General features: G+C 34.8%; 1 protein-coding gene across 4 annotated transcripts in view; it reads left to right on the top strand.

Moving 5' to 3' along the window:
* Positions 1–16,570, top strand: part of NCKAP1 (NCK associated protein 1) — a 101,084-nt gene that overhangs the window by 47,865 nt on the left and 36,649 nt on the right. For all 4 annotated transcript variants that reach the window (XM_021075813.2, XM_003359581.5, XM_021075812.2 and 1 more), the window contains 6 exons: positions 1,485–1,541; positions 3,344–3,440; positions 3,820–3,926; positions 5,180–5,312; positions 9,018–9,099; positions 10,693–10,751. In XM_021075813.2, coding sequence (XP_020931472.1) covers positions 1,485–1,541; positions 3,344–3,440; positions 3,820–3,926; positions 5,180–5,312; positions 9,018–9,099; positions 10,693–10,751 — 535 coding nt within the window. The remainder of the gene's footprint in view (positions 1–1,484; positions 1,542–3,343; positions 3,441–3,819; positions 3,927–5,179; positions 5,313–9,017; positions 9,100–10,692; positions 10,752–16,570) is intronic.

Here is a 16,570-nt window from a genome sequence, read left to right as displayed (position 1 = left end):
GAGTATCTGGGAATATCCTGTGTTGTTATGGGCTTTGTCATTTTCTAATTGATTCAGATAGAAAATCCTGAAACTTACGTGATGTCTTAGCATATTGACATCTTTTCTGTGGAATCATATTTAAATATATGTAAACATCTAGAACCAGATAGCCTCTGTATAATGAGTATATTTCTAGCACACTCTTTATAGTGTACTGTACGTAATGGTATGTGTAGTACAAATAAGTTTAATGGCATCATGAAACCAATTGTCTTTTACACTTTTCTAATGTTAAATTTACTATTTAAGAATATTTAGAGTCGAGGAGTTTTAATTTTTAATTAAATTGTGAGTGATCAATCTAAAATGTGAATTATAGTAATTTCAAGTCAGACCATAAATAGAAAAACTCATTCTTTATACAGGTCACTTTTACAGAATTAGTATATTTTGGACATTTGCTTAAAGATCACAAAAATCTTAGCATACTTAATTAAGCAGTTGAAGTTCTTGGTATAAGTGATTTTAGCCAATTTATCAGGAAGATAGTTTTTCTTTAACATTTTAGGAATTTTGAGTTTTTATGTGTAGTAGTCAGGAAATTAACATGTATTTATTAGTGTTTATTTAATTAACACTTTTAAATGTTGGTGTTTCTTTTTTTTTTTTTTTTTTTTTTTTTTGGTCTTTTTGCTATTTCTTGGGCCGCTCCCGCGGCATATGGAGGTTCCCAAGCTAGGGGTCCAATCGGAGCTGTAGCCACCGGCCTACGCCAGAGTCACAGCAACGCCAACGCGGGATCCGAGCCGCGTCTGCAGCCTACACCACAGATCACTGCAACGCCGGATCGTTAACCCACTGAGCAAGGGCAGGGACCGAACCCGCAACCTCATGGTTCCTAGTTAGATTCGTTAACCACTGCGCCATGACGGGAACTCCGGGTGTTTCTTTTAATTATTTTTTAAATTTGAAAAAATGTGTTTTTTTAAATAGTAAAAATCACTCATAGTTCTGTCCTTAAAAATAATTTAAAGTAGTCAAATGCTTTACTGTTTCAGTTTTCTCCACCACAAAACCCAGTCACTAGTGTTGATCACTAGTACTTTTGAGAAGTTTTTTATGTTTATGAGATAGCATAAAAAGTCAAAAGTGATAAAAAGTTAGAAATACTACATTTGCACTTCCAGTTTTGGAAATCATTATTAATTATATAAGAAGTATAATTTTAATGTCCCTCTTGGGGGGCTTAAGGAAGTATATTTAATAGAATAAAAATCTGTATTATGAATTTCATTACTTGATTTTAATATAATATGAGATTTATTTTTCTATTGCATATTTAAAGTTCTTGAAAAGGATGTGGGTAGATTTTCCATGTGTTTCCACTTTGATGGCCAGTTTTTTCTTGTTAAGTTATTTTTAATTGATTAGTATTTGACTAACATTTTTATTGCTATTAACCAAATTAAGATTTAATCTACTTACTTTTTTTTTGCACATAGGTATAATAAGCGTATTAATGACATAAGAGAATGCAAAGAGGCAGCTGTGTCACATGCGTAAGTAGTTCTAAGTTATCTCTGATACTTTTAATCAAGAATTCCCTTCTTAAAGCACTATTTTGTTGCAGATTAATGGTGTGTAAGAAGTGGTAGTAGAAGTGGGGGACTTGCAATCAATGAGGAATAAGTTTATAACCTCTGTACCTAGTAATCTTGGTATTAGTGCAGACAGATTTTCAGTATTTTTGAAGAATTTCTAAAAATAGTCTAAGGAATACCATACAAAGGATTTAAAAAAGTTTTTTTTTATTACAGTTGATTTACAATGTTCTGTCACTTTCTGCTGTACAGCCAAGTGACCCAGTTCTACATACATAAACATTCTTTTTCTCGTATTGTATTCCATCATCTTCTATCACAAGTGATTGGATATACTTCCCTGTGCAATACGGCAGGACCTCATTGCTTATCCATTCTAAATGTAATACTACTAACCCCAAACTCACAGTCCATCCCACTCCCATCCCTCTCCCCCTTGGCAACCACAAGGTTTGGATATTATTCAGGTCTCTCTTACTGCCACTGTGCTCTGGTGCTAATATTTTGCAAGTTATGATATTTGTACTACATCAGAAAATTGACATATCCTACTCCCAAATGGTATTTACTTTTCAAAGTATATTACTCCCATACCTTTTCCAAGTTTTAGTAAATTTATTTTATAATTATATATATAGATGACTTAAATTAGAAATTAGTGTTTTTAAGATGGTTGAATAATTTTTCAATTTTATCATGAAATAATTTGATATTTCATCTTAATTGTTATGTCTAATATACTTATATGGAATATTTTCTCCAAAGAGCCTAGGCAATATAAAGATAACATTATCTAACCCATCAGTATTTTTCTAAGGCAGGGAGAAGATGAGCAGCATTGTCATAGATGAAAATACAAAACCATAAAAAGTTTTAGAATTTAGATTTAGGCTGTAGGATTGATACTGGAATTTTTTTTTTTTTTTTTTTTTTTTTGCTTTTTAGGGCTGTACCTGCATCATATGGAAGCTCCCAAGCTAGGGTTTGAATCAGAGCTTCAGCTGGTAGCCTATGCCAAAGTACTTTATAGACATTTTCTCTTGAGGTTAATGTTCCTTGCAAGCAACCCTGTGTAGTTAAAATAGCCAAAATATCATTAACCTTTCTTTTTAGATATATTACCAGATGAATTTATTACTGTCAGTTAAAAGGGAGCTTGTCATTAGAATTATGCTAACATTGTAAATTTACCCATATATTACGGAAGATGTGTCTTTTGAGTCAGGTATTATCATTCCTGTTTTATAGATGAGAGGCTGAAAATTAGAGAGGTGGAACCTAAAGTCACATAGGTAAAGGTTGGATTTTAATGTGTTTTCTAAAATTAATGTGTTGTATAATGGGATTGAATTCATGCTGCAGCTGCAGCCTGCGCTACAGCTGTGGCAACACCAGATCCTTAACCCTTTGTACTGGTCCAGGGATCAAACCCATACCTCCCCAGAGACAGTGCTGGATCTTCAGCCTACTGTGCCAGAGCAGGAACTCCCAGGAGATAGTTCTTGAAGGATTGGTCTTGAAGTTTGTGTAGGATTTTGATAGAGAGTAAGAGAAGAAACATGGTTACAAAAGCAGCACAAGAAAGGTAAGGATAAAGAAAAGATTGGGAAATCATTTAGTGACAAACACATAGGTGATATTTATAAAGGTTTCTTCTTCCTAGGAAAACTTTGAAAGTTGACCCTGAAATGATGTTATTTAATTGCCAATATTTTTAGTCAAAATAGATAAATTGTAATGGTGGATGTCTTTCCCTATAGTGGTTCAATGCACAGAGAAAGACGCAAGTTTTTAAGGTCTGCACTGAAAGAACTGGCTACTGTCCTCTCTGATCAGCCTGGCTTGCTAGGTCCCAAGGTAAATGATTTAATTATTTCAACTACAGCAAGTGTACCATATTAAAAAATTAAAAATTTCTTCTCTGTGAAATTTTTCTGAAATTTCAGTCAGAGACTACATAAGAGGGTTTTATATCTAGCTGACAGTGAATTTGCTAACTTGGCATTTGTAAATCACCTTTCTGCATTTTTCTTGTATCTTGCTTATGTGCTTGGTTTCCCTGGTAAATAATTTGAGGTTCTCCTCTGTTCTCTCATTTCTATCTTTTGAAGTTGATATTTTAAGGTCTTGCCAGAGACTTTTTACTTGGAAAAAGATTATCTGTAGGTTTTGTTTTTAATCTTTGCATGAAAGTAAACTGATTTTTTGTTTGTTTTTTTTTTTTTATGTGTATCAGGCACTTTTTGTTTTTATGGCATTATCCTTTGCCCGTGATGAAATTATCTGGCTCCTTCGTCATGCAGATAACATGCCAAAGAAGAGTGCAGATGACTTTATAGATAAGTAAGTTAGCAACATTAAAAAAGTTTTTTTGTGTATTTTTAGAATTTGGGAACTAAAGTAAAATTATTTTGAAAATGATTTTTTTTAGGGCTTTTCATATTTGTCATAATGGAGGGAATATTTATAATACATAGTTAAGTAATATGAATTAGAATGCAAAGTCAACTTTCTTAGAATAGGGGCTTTAAATGCTTTCTCTCTAATGTTTGAGGTAGTCCTAGAAATCTTGTTTGTTTTCATGCTGTAGTATTTCTTATGAAATTCATGTTTCAAAATTATTTACCACACAAAAGTTTGAATAAGAATCCTAATGGAATAGAGTTGCAACTGAATGTGTCATTTGTAATATCTTTCTCTAATTTTAGGCCACAGTCCCTTAATAGGAGTTATATAAATGAATTAGAAATAAGAGCATACAGGAGTTCTTGTCATGGCTTAGCATTTAATGAACCCGACTCTGGTTCGATCCCTGGCCTCACTCAGTGGGTTAAGGATCCTGCGCTGCCGTGAGCTGTGCTGTAGGTCGCAGATGCGGCTTGGAACCCACATTGCTGTGGCTGTGGTGTAGGCCAGCAGCTGAAGCTTCAATTTGACCCCTAGCCTGGGAACTCCCACATGGCGTGGGTATGGCTCTAAAAAGACAAAAAAAAAAAAAAAAAAAAGAATAAGAGCATACAAAAAAATCATACTTCTTCCTAATCTAATTTTCTTTATTATTTTTTAATTTTCTTTTTTATTTGTTTGCTTTTTAGGGCCATACCTGTGGTATATGGAAGTTCCCAGGCTAGGTAGGGGTCCATTTGGAACTGCAACTGCTGGCCTATGCCACAGTCACAGCAATGCTGGATCCTAGCCACATCTGCGAACTGCATACACTACAGCTTGCGGCAACGCCTGATTCTTAACCCACTAATCAAACCCTCATCCTCATAAATACTAGTCAGGTCCTTAACTGCTGAGCCACAACAGGAACTCCCTAATTTACAATTATAATGAATTATTTATGAGCTGTCCTAATTTAATTTTTGCTTTGGATTTTCCTCTGTTCCTCTTTTTCAGTCTTAGCTTTTTTTTTTTTTTTTTGGTTTCATGATTTCTTTATTTATATGAAATAATATAAAAAGTTGTTGACATTAAACACAACAATAGTTTTTCTAAGGAAAAAACAATGTTGCAATGTCAAAGACATTTCATATTTTCCTTGAAAACAGTGGATTATGTTTTAAAATATTTTTCTTGAATTTTTGAAAAAGGCACATTGCTGAATTAATATTCTACATGGAAGAGCTTAGAGCACATGTAAGGAAGTATGGACCTGTAATGCAAAGATATTACGTGCAGTACCTTTCTGGCTTTGATGCTGTTGTCCTCAATGAACTTGTGCAGGTAAAAACTACCTCATATTATTCTCCCTTTTGTTCCTTTTTCTCTTTTCTGGTAACTGGTTTGTTTGCTCAGTGAACAATTATGAAATGTCATCTTATACCAGGTGATGAAGATACAGGCATAGATAAGTCATGGTTTTATCTTGTCAAGGAGGTCATTATCTAAAGGGGGAAAAATTTAGTTGTATTCCAGTTGATGGGTGTTATGCTGAAGTGTATGTAAAGGTCATAGTGAATACAGTGCGGGGAATGATTGTTTTTCTTGGGGGTGGAGGTGTACAGTAACCAAATTACAGAGGGCCTTGCAAAAGAGGGGGTTAGTCATAAATCAGATTTAATACTTAAGAAGATCACCCTAGCTCGTTGTGGATGTTGGATTGCTGGAGGCCAAGGGAGAGGAGGCAGGGAGACCAGAAGAAAAATTCCTGCACTAGGGTAAGTGAAAGCTATTGAGAGCCTGAACTTGCACATTGGCTATGGAGATGAAGAAGAGATGTTGGAGACATTATAATTGATAATTAAGTATTAGAGGGAAAACAGAAGAAAAATATTTTTGCATTGTGTGTTAGAAAATAGCTAGTAAAAAAAAATTTCGTCTAGATGCCTCAATTTATAAAATTTTCATTTTGGATTTTTCTCTATTGATTTTTAGTCTTAGCTTTTTTTCATTTTTTGCTTTCCATAATTTCTTGATTTAATCTTTTAAATCTCAATATAAATTTATTTTTATTCTATATTAATTGACTAAAGAAAATAATACTTTCTTCATTTTATAAAATCATAGATGTCTATACTATTACATACATACAGTACAAAGGAAGAACAGCACAAATTCTCTTTATGTTAAGACCACTCTAAAACTACTGGTTTTCCAGAGAAATAAGCATACTTTAAAGTGCTAATTTTTTTTCAAACCTAGCTAAAAATGCAAATAAGAAAAAATTTGTTTATGTAATTGTTTACCCTGAAGTCTATCTATATAGCTTGTAGGTTACTATCCTAAACTAATGTAGTCCTTCTTTTGTCCACTAGATGGAGCTCAGATGCTTCCTTTCTAGAATGGCTATTAAAAAGGAAAATGGAATAGTTGATTTTTATCCCTAGAGTGTTAGTGCTTTGCTGCAATTTTTTTCTTTTTTTAGGGCTGCATGTGTGGCATATGGAAGTTCTCAGACTAGGGGTCAAGTCAGAGCTACAGGCCTACACCACAGCCATAGCAACACCAGATCCGAGCAGCGTCTGCGACCTACACCTCTACTCCTGGCAACGCAGGATCCTTAACCCACTGAATGGAGCCAGGGATTGAACCCACATCCTCATGGATATTAGTCGGGTTCGTTTCCGCAGAGCCACAATGGGAACTCCATTTTTTTTTTTTTTTTTTTTTTGAATAGTGATTACTTAGGAGATAAACCAGAGGCTACCATGCTATCACAATCTAAAAAGTAAACCAGACTCCTAATTTCATGAAACTTGCTATAGTTAGTTGGATATTTATTCATAAATTTTACAGATTTATTTTAAAGTTTTAAAAATTTTTCTGTCACTCCATGTCTTTTATATAAACTGATGTTAACAATACCGAGAAAATTAATTTTGTAATTTTTAATGGAATTATAATAATGGTAGTAGTAGCAGCAATAATAACACTAATATTAATAATTGGCAGAGTTCCCGTCATGGCTCGGTGATAATGAACCCAGATAGTATCCATGAGGATGAGGGTTCAATCCCTGGCCTCACTCAGTGGGTTAAGGATCCAGCGTTGCCATGAGCTATAGTGTAGGTCACAGGTACAGTTTGGATCCTAAGTTGTTGTGGCTCTGGTATAGGCCGGCAGCTGCAGCTCCAATTCGACCCCTAGCCTGAGAACTTCCATAGGCTTGGGTACAACCCTAAAAAGCAAAATAATAATAATAATAGTAATAATTGGCAAATGTATTGATAGTATATTATATTCTGTCTGTACAACAACTTTTTTGCGGATAGGTATGGTTATCATTATTTGTTCAAGAAAAACAGACCTCTATAACTTGATCATTGTCATGCAATTTGTGTGTAATAGCGCCAGTATTTGAACTCAAGTCTTAAACACCTAAGCTTTTTACCACCCACTTCTATTGTAAAGTACCTGCGTGGTGTTTTTAACCATTTGCTAGGATTTAAATTTAGAACTAAGATTAACCTGTTAACATTGTTCACTGTAATAGGTATTAATTTTTTTTTACCTTTTATTTATTCATTTTTCTACTGTACATCATGGTGACCCAGTTACACATACATGTACAGATTCTTTTTTCTCACATTATTATGCTCCATCGTACATGACTAGACATAGTTCCCAGTGCTACACGGCAGGATCTCATTGCTAATCCGGTATTAATTTTTTTTAATTGTCTTAAAATATGTGAACATAAAAGTTACCAGGCAACCATTTTTAAGTTTACAGTATAGGACGTTATATACATTTACATTGTTATATAGGTCTTAATGTCTTAAAATTACTTATGATTTTTGTGAGCTAAGCATTCTTTTTTTCGCTTTTTAGGGCCGCACTCGTGGCATATGGAGGTTCCTAGGCTAGGGGTTGAACAAGAGCTACAGCTTCTGGCCTACACCACAGCCACAGCAACATGGGATCTGAGCCACATCTGTGACCTACACCACAGCTAATGACAATACCAGATCCTTAACCCACTGAGGCCAGGGATCGGACCTGCATCCTTATGGGTCCTAAACAGGTTCGTTAACCGCTGAGCCATGAAGGGAACTCTGCATCCATCTTTTAAAATATTTATGATTTAGCATCTTCAAATTAGTAGTTTATCAAATATTCACTTTTTTAGCTAGATTGAAATGGATTTTTTGGTCCTAATTTTGTTGAAGTGAAATTCATATATGATAAAAATAACCCATTTTTAGTGTACTATTTGAATTTGGGTAACTGCGTACATATACGTGACTACCACTAATCAAGATGTAGAACATTTCTAACCCTTCAAAGTTTTCTTGTACATATTGTAGTTGATACCCTCTAAACCTCCAACAATCCCTTATCTGCTTATCACTTTTTGCCTTTAAAATTTTTTTTTCAAGTTCCCTTGTGGCACAGCAGTTCAGGAACCAGTGTTTTCACTGTAGCAGCTTGGGTTGCAGATGCAGCAAGGGTTTGATCCATGGCCTGGGAATTTTCCGTGTGCCATGGGCATAGCCAAAAAAAAATTTTTTTTTTCATAAAAATGAAATAATCATGATACAATTTTTTTGTTTTTTATTTCAATTAGCATAATATTTTTGAGATTCATCCATGTGTGTGAATCAACATTCCATCCCTGTTTTTTGCTCAAAACTATTCCACAGTATTATTATTATTTTTTAGGGCCACACCCACAGCATGTGGCGGTTCCCAGGCTAGAGGTCTAATCAGAGCTATAGCTGCCAGCCTACACCACAGCCACAGCAGTACAGGATCCGAGCCTCGTCTTCGACCTATACCACAGCTCATGGAAATGCTGGATCCTTAACCTACTGAGTGAGGCCTGGGATCGAACCCACAACGTCATGGTTCCTAGTTGGATTTGTTTCTGCTGCGCCACAATGGGAACTCCTTACATAGTATTGATATACCAGTTTGTTTACTCACCCACTAGAGTTGTTTCCCAACCAGGTGTTTTTGACATTATTCTATTTTTTATTTCCTTTTCAGAATCTTTCTGTTTGCCCTGAAGATGAATCAATTATCATGTCCTCTTTTGTTAACACTATGACTTCTCTAAGTGTAAAACAAGGTAGGTCTTTTAAATAAAAACAGGTTTTCAAACTTGATTGTTAAGTAGAGGATTTAAAAGTTAATTTTTACAGAATTACTTATCTAATTTCTTGGACATATTTAGTCTGTTTCTTTTGTTTCAACTTTGTTTTCTCTGAAGCAGAGGTTTCCAAAATGAATGTGTGATGCTGTTTATAAACATCATATGAAGTATAGCTTGACATTTCTTATTATTCAGTGGTAGGAAAACAGGCATTTTGTAGTTAAAAAAAAAAAAAGAAAAGGAAAATGAGCACCCCCATATCATAATAATGTGTATACATGGTCCAGGCATTACCTTTGACAACAATGGATACCATTAATAAACTGCTTAGTCTGGGCAGGGATGTTGTATATTATCCTGTTTAATCCACATCAGTTTTTAAAAAGCTGTCATTACATTTATTTGACAGATTTGGAAACTTAGGGTTTGAGGATTAACCTCTTGATTATTTAGTATGATCTGCTCATACTCTAACAGATATCTTCTAAGTGCTAGAATAGGAACTTAAGTTCATGTCAGTCAATCTCAAAAGTTGATGTCATATACCAGACTGCCTCTCCATTAGTTGAATATTCCATTCCGAGAGATTGGTATGATGTTTTAGTTTTATAATCTTCATGTAAAAGTTATCAGAAATCTTGAAAATTTCTGAGTGATAAATTTTAGTTTTATCAGTCTTTACCATAAGTAATGAACCTATTATAAACTTGCTTAATGATATTTGGTTTACATAAAGTTATTTTGCAGAAATTCAGCGTACTATCTAGAATTTCTATTCATGGGATTCCTCATGCTGTATTTTAAATTGACATGTAAGCAAAATGAGAATCACAGGGTTTAGGAGAGAAGTGTGTACTTACCCTTCTCTTAGCATAACTTCCTCTTTTGTCATCATCTTTATAGGATATGAGAATTATTTCACTCTTAGATATTAAATTATTTTTAAATTGTGGTAAAGTAAACATAACATGAAATTTACCACCTTACCATTTTTAAGTGTACAGTTCAGTAGTGTTAAGTGTACTTGCATACATAGTTTTACAGTCAATATTAGTAACTTTTTGTCTGGAAAAACTGAAACTCTATAGCTATAAAATAGCAACTCCTATTTTTCTCCCCTCCTCTCCAACCTCTGGCATCCACTTTTCTACTTTGTTTCTATGACTTACACTATTCTAGATACCTCAACTAAGTGAATCATATAGTATTTTTTGTTGTTGTTGTTGTTGACTTATTTCACTTAGCATACTATCCTTAATGTCATCTGTGTTGTAGCATTCATGTGATAGAACTTGCTTCCGTTTTAAGATCAAGTAATATGCTATTGTGTATATATACCACATTTTGCTTATCCATTCATCTGTTGATAGACTTTTTGATTATTTTCACCTTTTGGCTGTTGTGAATAATGCTGCTGTGAACATTGGTGTACAAATATCTCTTCAAGACCCTGCTTTTATTCTTGTGTGTAAATGCCCGGAAGTGGAATTAGCTCTTAAATTTTAAAATGTGATTTTAGATTTGTAAAAACATTTAATTTGCTTTGTAATCTTTTTTCTATTATTGTAGTTGAAGATGGGGAAGTATTTGATTTCAGAGGAATGAGATTAGATTGGTTTAGATTACAGGTAAGCATAACAATTTTCATTGTCATTCTCTTTTGTTATTGGATACCGTAGCTAACATGAAAACATAACAATATGAAAAAATATTCATTGTTGTATACCTAGTGAAAAGATTTTTTTATTTATGACTAACCAGAGTCTTTACCTCCTAGAAGAAACTTGAAAAAATTAAGATGTAGGAGTTCCTGTTGTGATGCAGCAGAAACAAATCCGACTGGGAACTGTGAGGTTGTGGGTTTGCTCCCTGGCCTCACTCAGTGGGTTAAGGATCCAGTGTTGCTGTGAGCTGTGGTATAGGTTGCAGACGTAGGTCAGATCCTACATTGCTGTGGCTGTGGCATAGGCCAGCAGCTGTGTAGCTCTGATTTAACCCCTAGCCTGGGAACCTCCATATGCAGTGGGTATGACCCTAAAAAGCAAAAAAAAAAAAAAAAAAGAAAAAAGAAAAAATTAAGATGTAATTGATACGTAATATAATGTTATTTTTTGGTATACAACATAATGATTCAGTGTGTATATTTTGGGAGGATCACCACAGTAAGTCTAGTTAATATCACCGCCATACATAGTTAGAAATTCTGTTTTTTCTTGTGATGAGAACTTTTAAAATGTACTCGCTTAGCAACTTTCAGATATACAATTCAGTGTTACTAGCTGTAGTCACCAACCTGTACATTATATACCTAGGACTTATTTATTTTGTAATTGGAAGTCTGTGTCTTTTGACCACCTTCACCCATTTCACTTACCCTTGACTCCCCTGCCTCTGGCAGCCACAATCTGTTGTCTGTATTTGTGAGTTTGGTTGTGTCTTTTTTTTTTTTTTTTTTTATGATTTTTATTTTTTTCTGCCACAGCTGGTCCACAGTGCTCTGTCAATTTTCCACTGCCCAGCATGGCGACCCAGCCACACATACGCTCTTTTCTCCCACACCACCATACTCCATCACAAGTGACCAGACACAGTTCCCAGTGCTACACAGCAGGATCTCATTGCTAATCCATTCCAAAGGCAATAGTCTGCATCCATTAACCCCAAGCACCCCATCCATCCCACTCCCTCCCCTTCCCCCTTGGCAACCACAAGTCTATTCTCCAAGTCCATGATTTTCTTTTCTGTGCAAAGGTTCATTTGTGCCGTGTATTAGATTCCAGATATAAGTGATATCATATGGTATTTTGTCTTTCTGGCATTGCCACAAATGTGACTTGCATTACATGTTGCTGTGTTGGTATGGTGTACACTAGCAGCTGCAGCTCCGATTCTACCCCTAGCCTGGGAATGTCTGTATGCTGGAAGTGCAGCCCTAAAAACAAAGAAAAAAAAATTAAGCCTGAAATCTTTGTATGTACTACAGATTTAATGATAGAGCCCCTTAAGTATTGCTAGCAATGGGAAAACTGGCATGATATTTTCACTGGCTGCATATTTCAGAAATATATATATTTTAAAATAATAATATGCTCTCATCATGAAAAGTCAAAATATCCAGAGGTAAAGTAGAAATTGAAAGTTCTCACATTTCCTAGTTTCATTCTGCAGAAATATTCACTTGTAATAATTGGCCTATACAGTATCCTTTTAGATGTTGAAACCTGTTAAGTGAGATGATACTGTATACTGTTCTGCAACTTAAAAAAATTTAAAAATATTTTAATTAAATGGTAAAAAAAATAAACACTTTGTGTTTAAGGAAGAGATTTTTAGATTATACAGTCTCAGGAAGGACTCCTAGAAAGAGTATACTTTTCTGGCATTCTGCTTAGTTCCTTGAGGTGCTTTTGCTTTGCTTACGTTCTTTCCCTCTAATGTTAAAATAAATAGGCGCTTCTCTGACTCTTGTCCTGTGTTCTATAGCAGCCATTTTTTTTTTTTTAGAAATTATAATTATGTAAATTAAGGTACAATATTAAGTAATTTGCCTGAGGTTGCAGAGCTGGTTAGTGGGAGATTAGGGAAGAATAATTGAGATACCATCATTCTAAAACATGTGTGTATGTATTATCAATTATTTTCTTCCAGTTAAAGTTTAGAAATTAACATTCCCTTGTTTTAAAAAATGCTATGAAATAATACAAAAGTAGAGCTTTCAAAATGAATGAAAATAGAAGGATATTTGCCAAAAATTTTGAAAGCCATTGTCACAGAATTTGAACTGTTTTCATTCTCTCACTCACTTTGTGGGAGTGCCTAAACTAGCATTTAGTTTCAAAGAATTTTAGATTTAGATGCATTTTAAATTAACCTTTATTAGATATTTCCAGGGTTTTTAAACTTTCATTTGAAGGATTCACTTGAGAATTTTACCTTTGTTCAGTGCAATCATATAGCAGAATATAAAGCATTTGAGTAAGCATTAGGAATATAGAAGCAATATTTCCCTAAATGAGACTTTTTATTTTCCTTAGCTTATAGATGCAACACTATGAAGACAATATAGCTCTCTCTCTTCACATCGTCTTCCTTTTTTGTATATCTCTCTGTCGAAATTTTTTCTTTTTTTTAGGACACTAGTCGTATTGATTAATGATCACATTTTTAACTTGACTACCTCTATAAAGACCCTATTTCCAAATACGAGTATTAAATGCTGAGGTATTTGGAACTATAATTTCAGTATATCTTTTTGAGGGACGCAATTCAACCATAACATTTTCAGATGCAAACTATTATATTTGGAATGGAGAGGCAGTGGGATCCTACTGAATAGCACAGGGAAATGTGTGTGATTGAGTCACTTTGTTGTACAACAGAACTTGATGAAGCATTGTAAATCAACTATACTTTAATAATAATAATAATAAATAAGTAAAAATAATGAGTACATACAAAAAAATTGCTCTTAACTATCATTGAAACACAGTCATTCAGCTGCTTTTTATTGCATAATAGACTCTTTATTTTTTAGTGATAATAGGTCAGAACTTACCAAAGAAGAAAAGAATGGGACATACAACCAAGCCTGAGAAGTCTTGGCTAAGAAAAGAGGGCAAAAGTGCAGGTGGGAGACAGTGTCCAAAATCTAGGAGGTTTGCATAGATGATGAAGAGCAGGTCATCAGTGGGGCTTCCAAGACCACACACAAGACGAGAGGATTCAGGAGATAAAATATTGTGAGCAGTGTTGTATAAAGCTGTAGAAGAGTATAAATCCTCTTATGAGTATTTTATAAATGTGGATATGGAGACAAGGCATAAAAGATAATGAAAAATTAAATGGCAGTTTAAAATCTAAAAGCTTAAGTTAAAAGATACAATGACAGAGTATGATTATCAATTGATTATAGTTTTCTTAGGAAGGAGAAAGTTTTTTTGAAGTTGGAATCAATAGTAATGGCTTTATAGAGAAAGCAATGTTTTACCCTGACATTGAAAGGTGAGTAGAATTTGAATAGGAAAATAGCTCGAGGAAAAGGCAGATAAAGAGACTTTTTAGTGTAAGATATTACTACAAAAAGGAAAATATCTTCACAAAAGATATGAATGATCTCACTTTGACCAGTCATCTGGTAGAAGGACAAACATTATTAGGTCTAAGCATATGGCCAGAGAAAGATGTATAGCTCTGTATATGTCAGTTCTTGAGTAGAGCAGGGCCAGAAGGATAAGCCTTTGAAAGAAAGTTAGCATGTGCTTTGTGCCTTCGCTGGAGTCTTTTTAGTCTTAAAAGAAGAGTTCTCCTCTATATATATTCTATGCCATTTTTTTCTGTTCCCTAAGTTATCTCATTCCCCCAAAGCATCTTTGGTCAATCATTCAGCTTCTCTTCTGTCTTCTAATTTACTTGGGTTCTTCATATCTTAGACTTTTATTTAAACCAATTCTTCTTTATTTAGTAATGTTTATTTCTCCTTCCATTCTTGTCCAGCATTTCAAATGAGTGTTTTAAATTAAATTATCTCATTTTGTCACCATCCATTTTATCTGACCAGTGATACTTCAATTTAGAATTTTTTAAATGAGGGTCAAATGGTAATATTTATTGATCTCATGGCCACTACTGATTCCTTTTTGTACTTTAAAACTGAGGAAAGGTAAATTGAATTTCTATCAGATTTAAATTGTCTAACAGTATAATATATAATGTTTGGAATATATCTTGCTATTAGAATATTGCTATCGTATTCCTCATTCTCTCCACTTTACTGGCAGACACAGACAACAATATAAAACTCTGCTTTGTGATATGCCTATTTTAGTGAATGGTAGCTTCATCCTTGTGACCTTTCACCATTATGAAGTCTGATATTTGATTGTTATCCTACCTTCTCCCCCCGCCCCCCTTTTTAGGGCCATAACTGTGGCATATGGTGAAGTTTTCCAGGCTAGGGGTGGAATTGGAGCTGCAGCTGCCAGCCATAGCCACAGCCACAGCAACATGGGATTTGAGCTGCAGCTGCGACCTACATCGCAGCTCACACAATGCCAGATCCTTAACCCACTGAATGAGGCCAGGGATTGAACCTGAGTCAGCATGGATACTAGTTGGGTTCATAACTTACTGAACCACAGCAGGAACTCCTGATTTTTATCCTACTTAAAAGGCAATAATTATTTAGTCTTTTATTGCTTCATGAATACTAGCAGAACAACAGGGGGCTCCTGTATCAGAGACAAAGGACTTAATTTGTTGCACAGGAATTAAACATCAGTATGAGCATTAGTATGTATACATCATTTTTCTCTTGCTTCCATGTCTCATGGGGGCAGTGTAGAGAGACCCAGATGAATGCTGTGTATGAATTGGGCTTGTGTTGCAGCTAATGAGAACTGAGTTTGAGGGACTCTCTGATTTATCATCAACAGTAAGCACACTTACTCTTTGTTCTAGAGGGACACGTTACCTTATTTCTCAATTTTGGTTGCTACAAATATAACCCTGAGAAATGGCCTGCATAGTGAATGGTCTGGGCCTTGCATTATTGGCATATCCAGCAGAGTGTATAGGCGCACTTGAGATTCATGAAGGAATGTCTTCCAAAAGCCAGAAGAACTCTAACCATCGTCCGTAATTATTCTGTTGCCTATCACATCTAGTCATTCCCAGATTAAGCATTTTTGAGCTACACCACCGTAGACTGCATCATAATCCTGTCTGTATTTTTGCCACCACTGCCTCCTAACAGATCTCTGCTTCCTGCTCCCTTTCTCTCCACTTCTCTTTGTTTCTCCCTCCACATAGAATAATAATCTTTCTGAATAATAATTAGCCATCACACAGAACCTTCAGTGGTTCACCCAAAAGTTTAAATTCTTTAACATGATGTACAGTGGTCTCTATGATCTGGTTAAATCTCATCCTTCACCATTACCCTTCTCTTCTTTGCACTCAAGCTATAGCCATAGTGAACAGTGTGTTCTGAAGGCACCCCTTTTATTCTTGTTCTCTGCTCTTCTGAAATGTCCACCATCCATGGGCAAGTTTCCACCTTCCGTGAGTGGGTACCTCTTTAGTGGAATTTCTTTCCCTCACAACCTATCCTGATGGTTTTGATTAAGACCTATCACCTTTTTGGTTAACCTGCAGTAATTTTACTGTCTTTATCACTTTTCTAGAATCCATCAGTTAGTACAGTATATTATGCTGTCCAGTTTTTAATGATTCAGTATGATCTAAAACCTCCCTGAATCAACACGTGCAGTACTTTTCATCTTATTTCTTATACATGTTTTCTCTTGAACTAAATTGAAAACTTCTTTCGGTTGAGTCACAATGATAATACATTGTTTTATGATTTTGATATTGTAACCACTTATTTTGGGGTTTCAAGATGAGTGACCCATGTATTAGATTCTGTTTTATGGACAGTATTTCAGTTTAT

The sequence above is a fragment of the Sus scrofa genome, chromosome 15 (assembly GCF_054392235.1).
Source record: "Sus scrofa isolate SSC_HxYL_T2T_F1_AM1 chromosome 15, Sscrofa_HxYL_maternal_Yorkshire_Landrace_v2.0, whole genome shotgun sequence".
NCBI classification, from domain to species: Eukaryota; Metazoa; Chordata; class Mammalia; order Artiodactyla; family Suidae; genus Sus; species Sus scrofa.
Note: the sequence above shows the minus strand (reverse complement) of the source record. Positions and strands in the feature narration are given on the sequence as shown.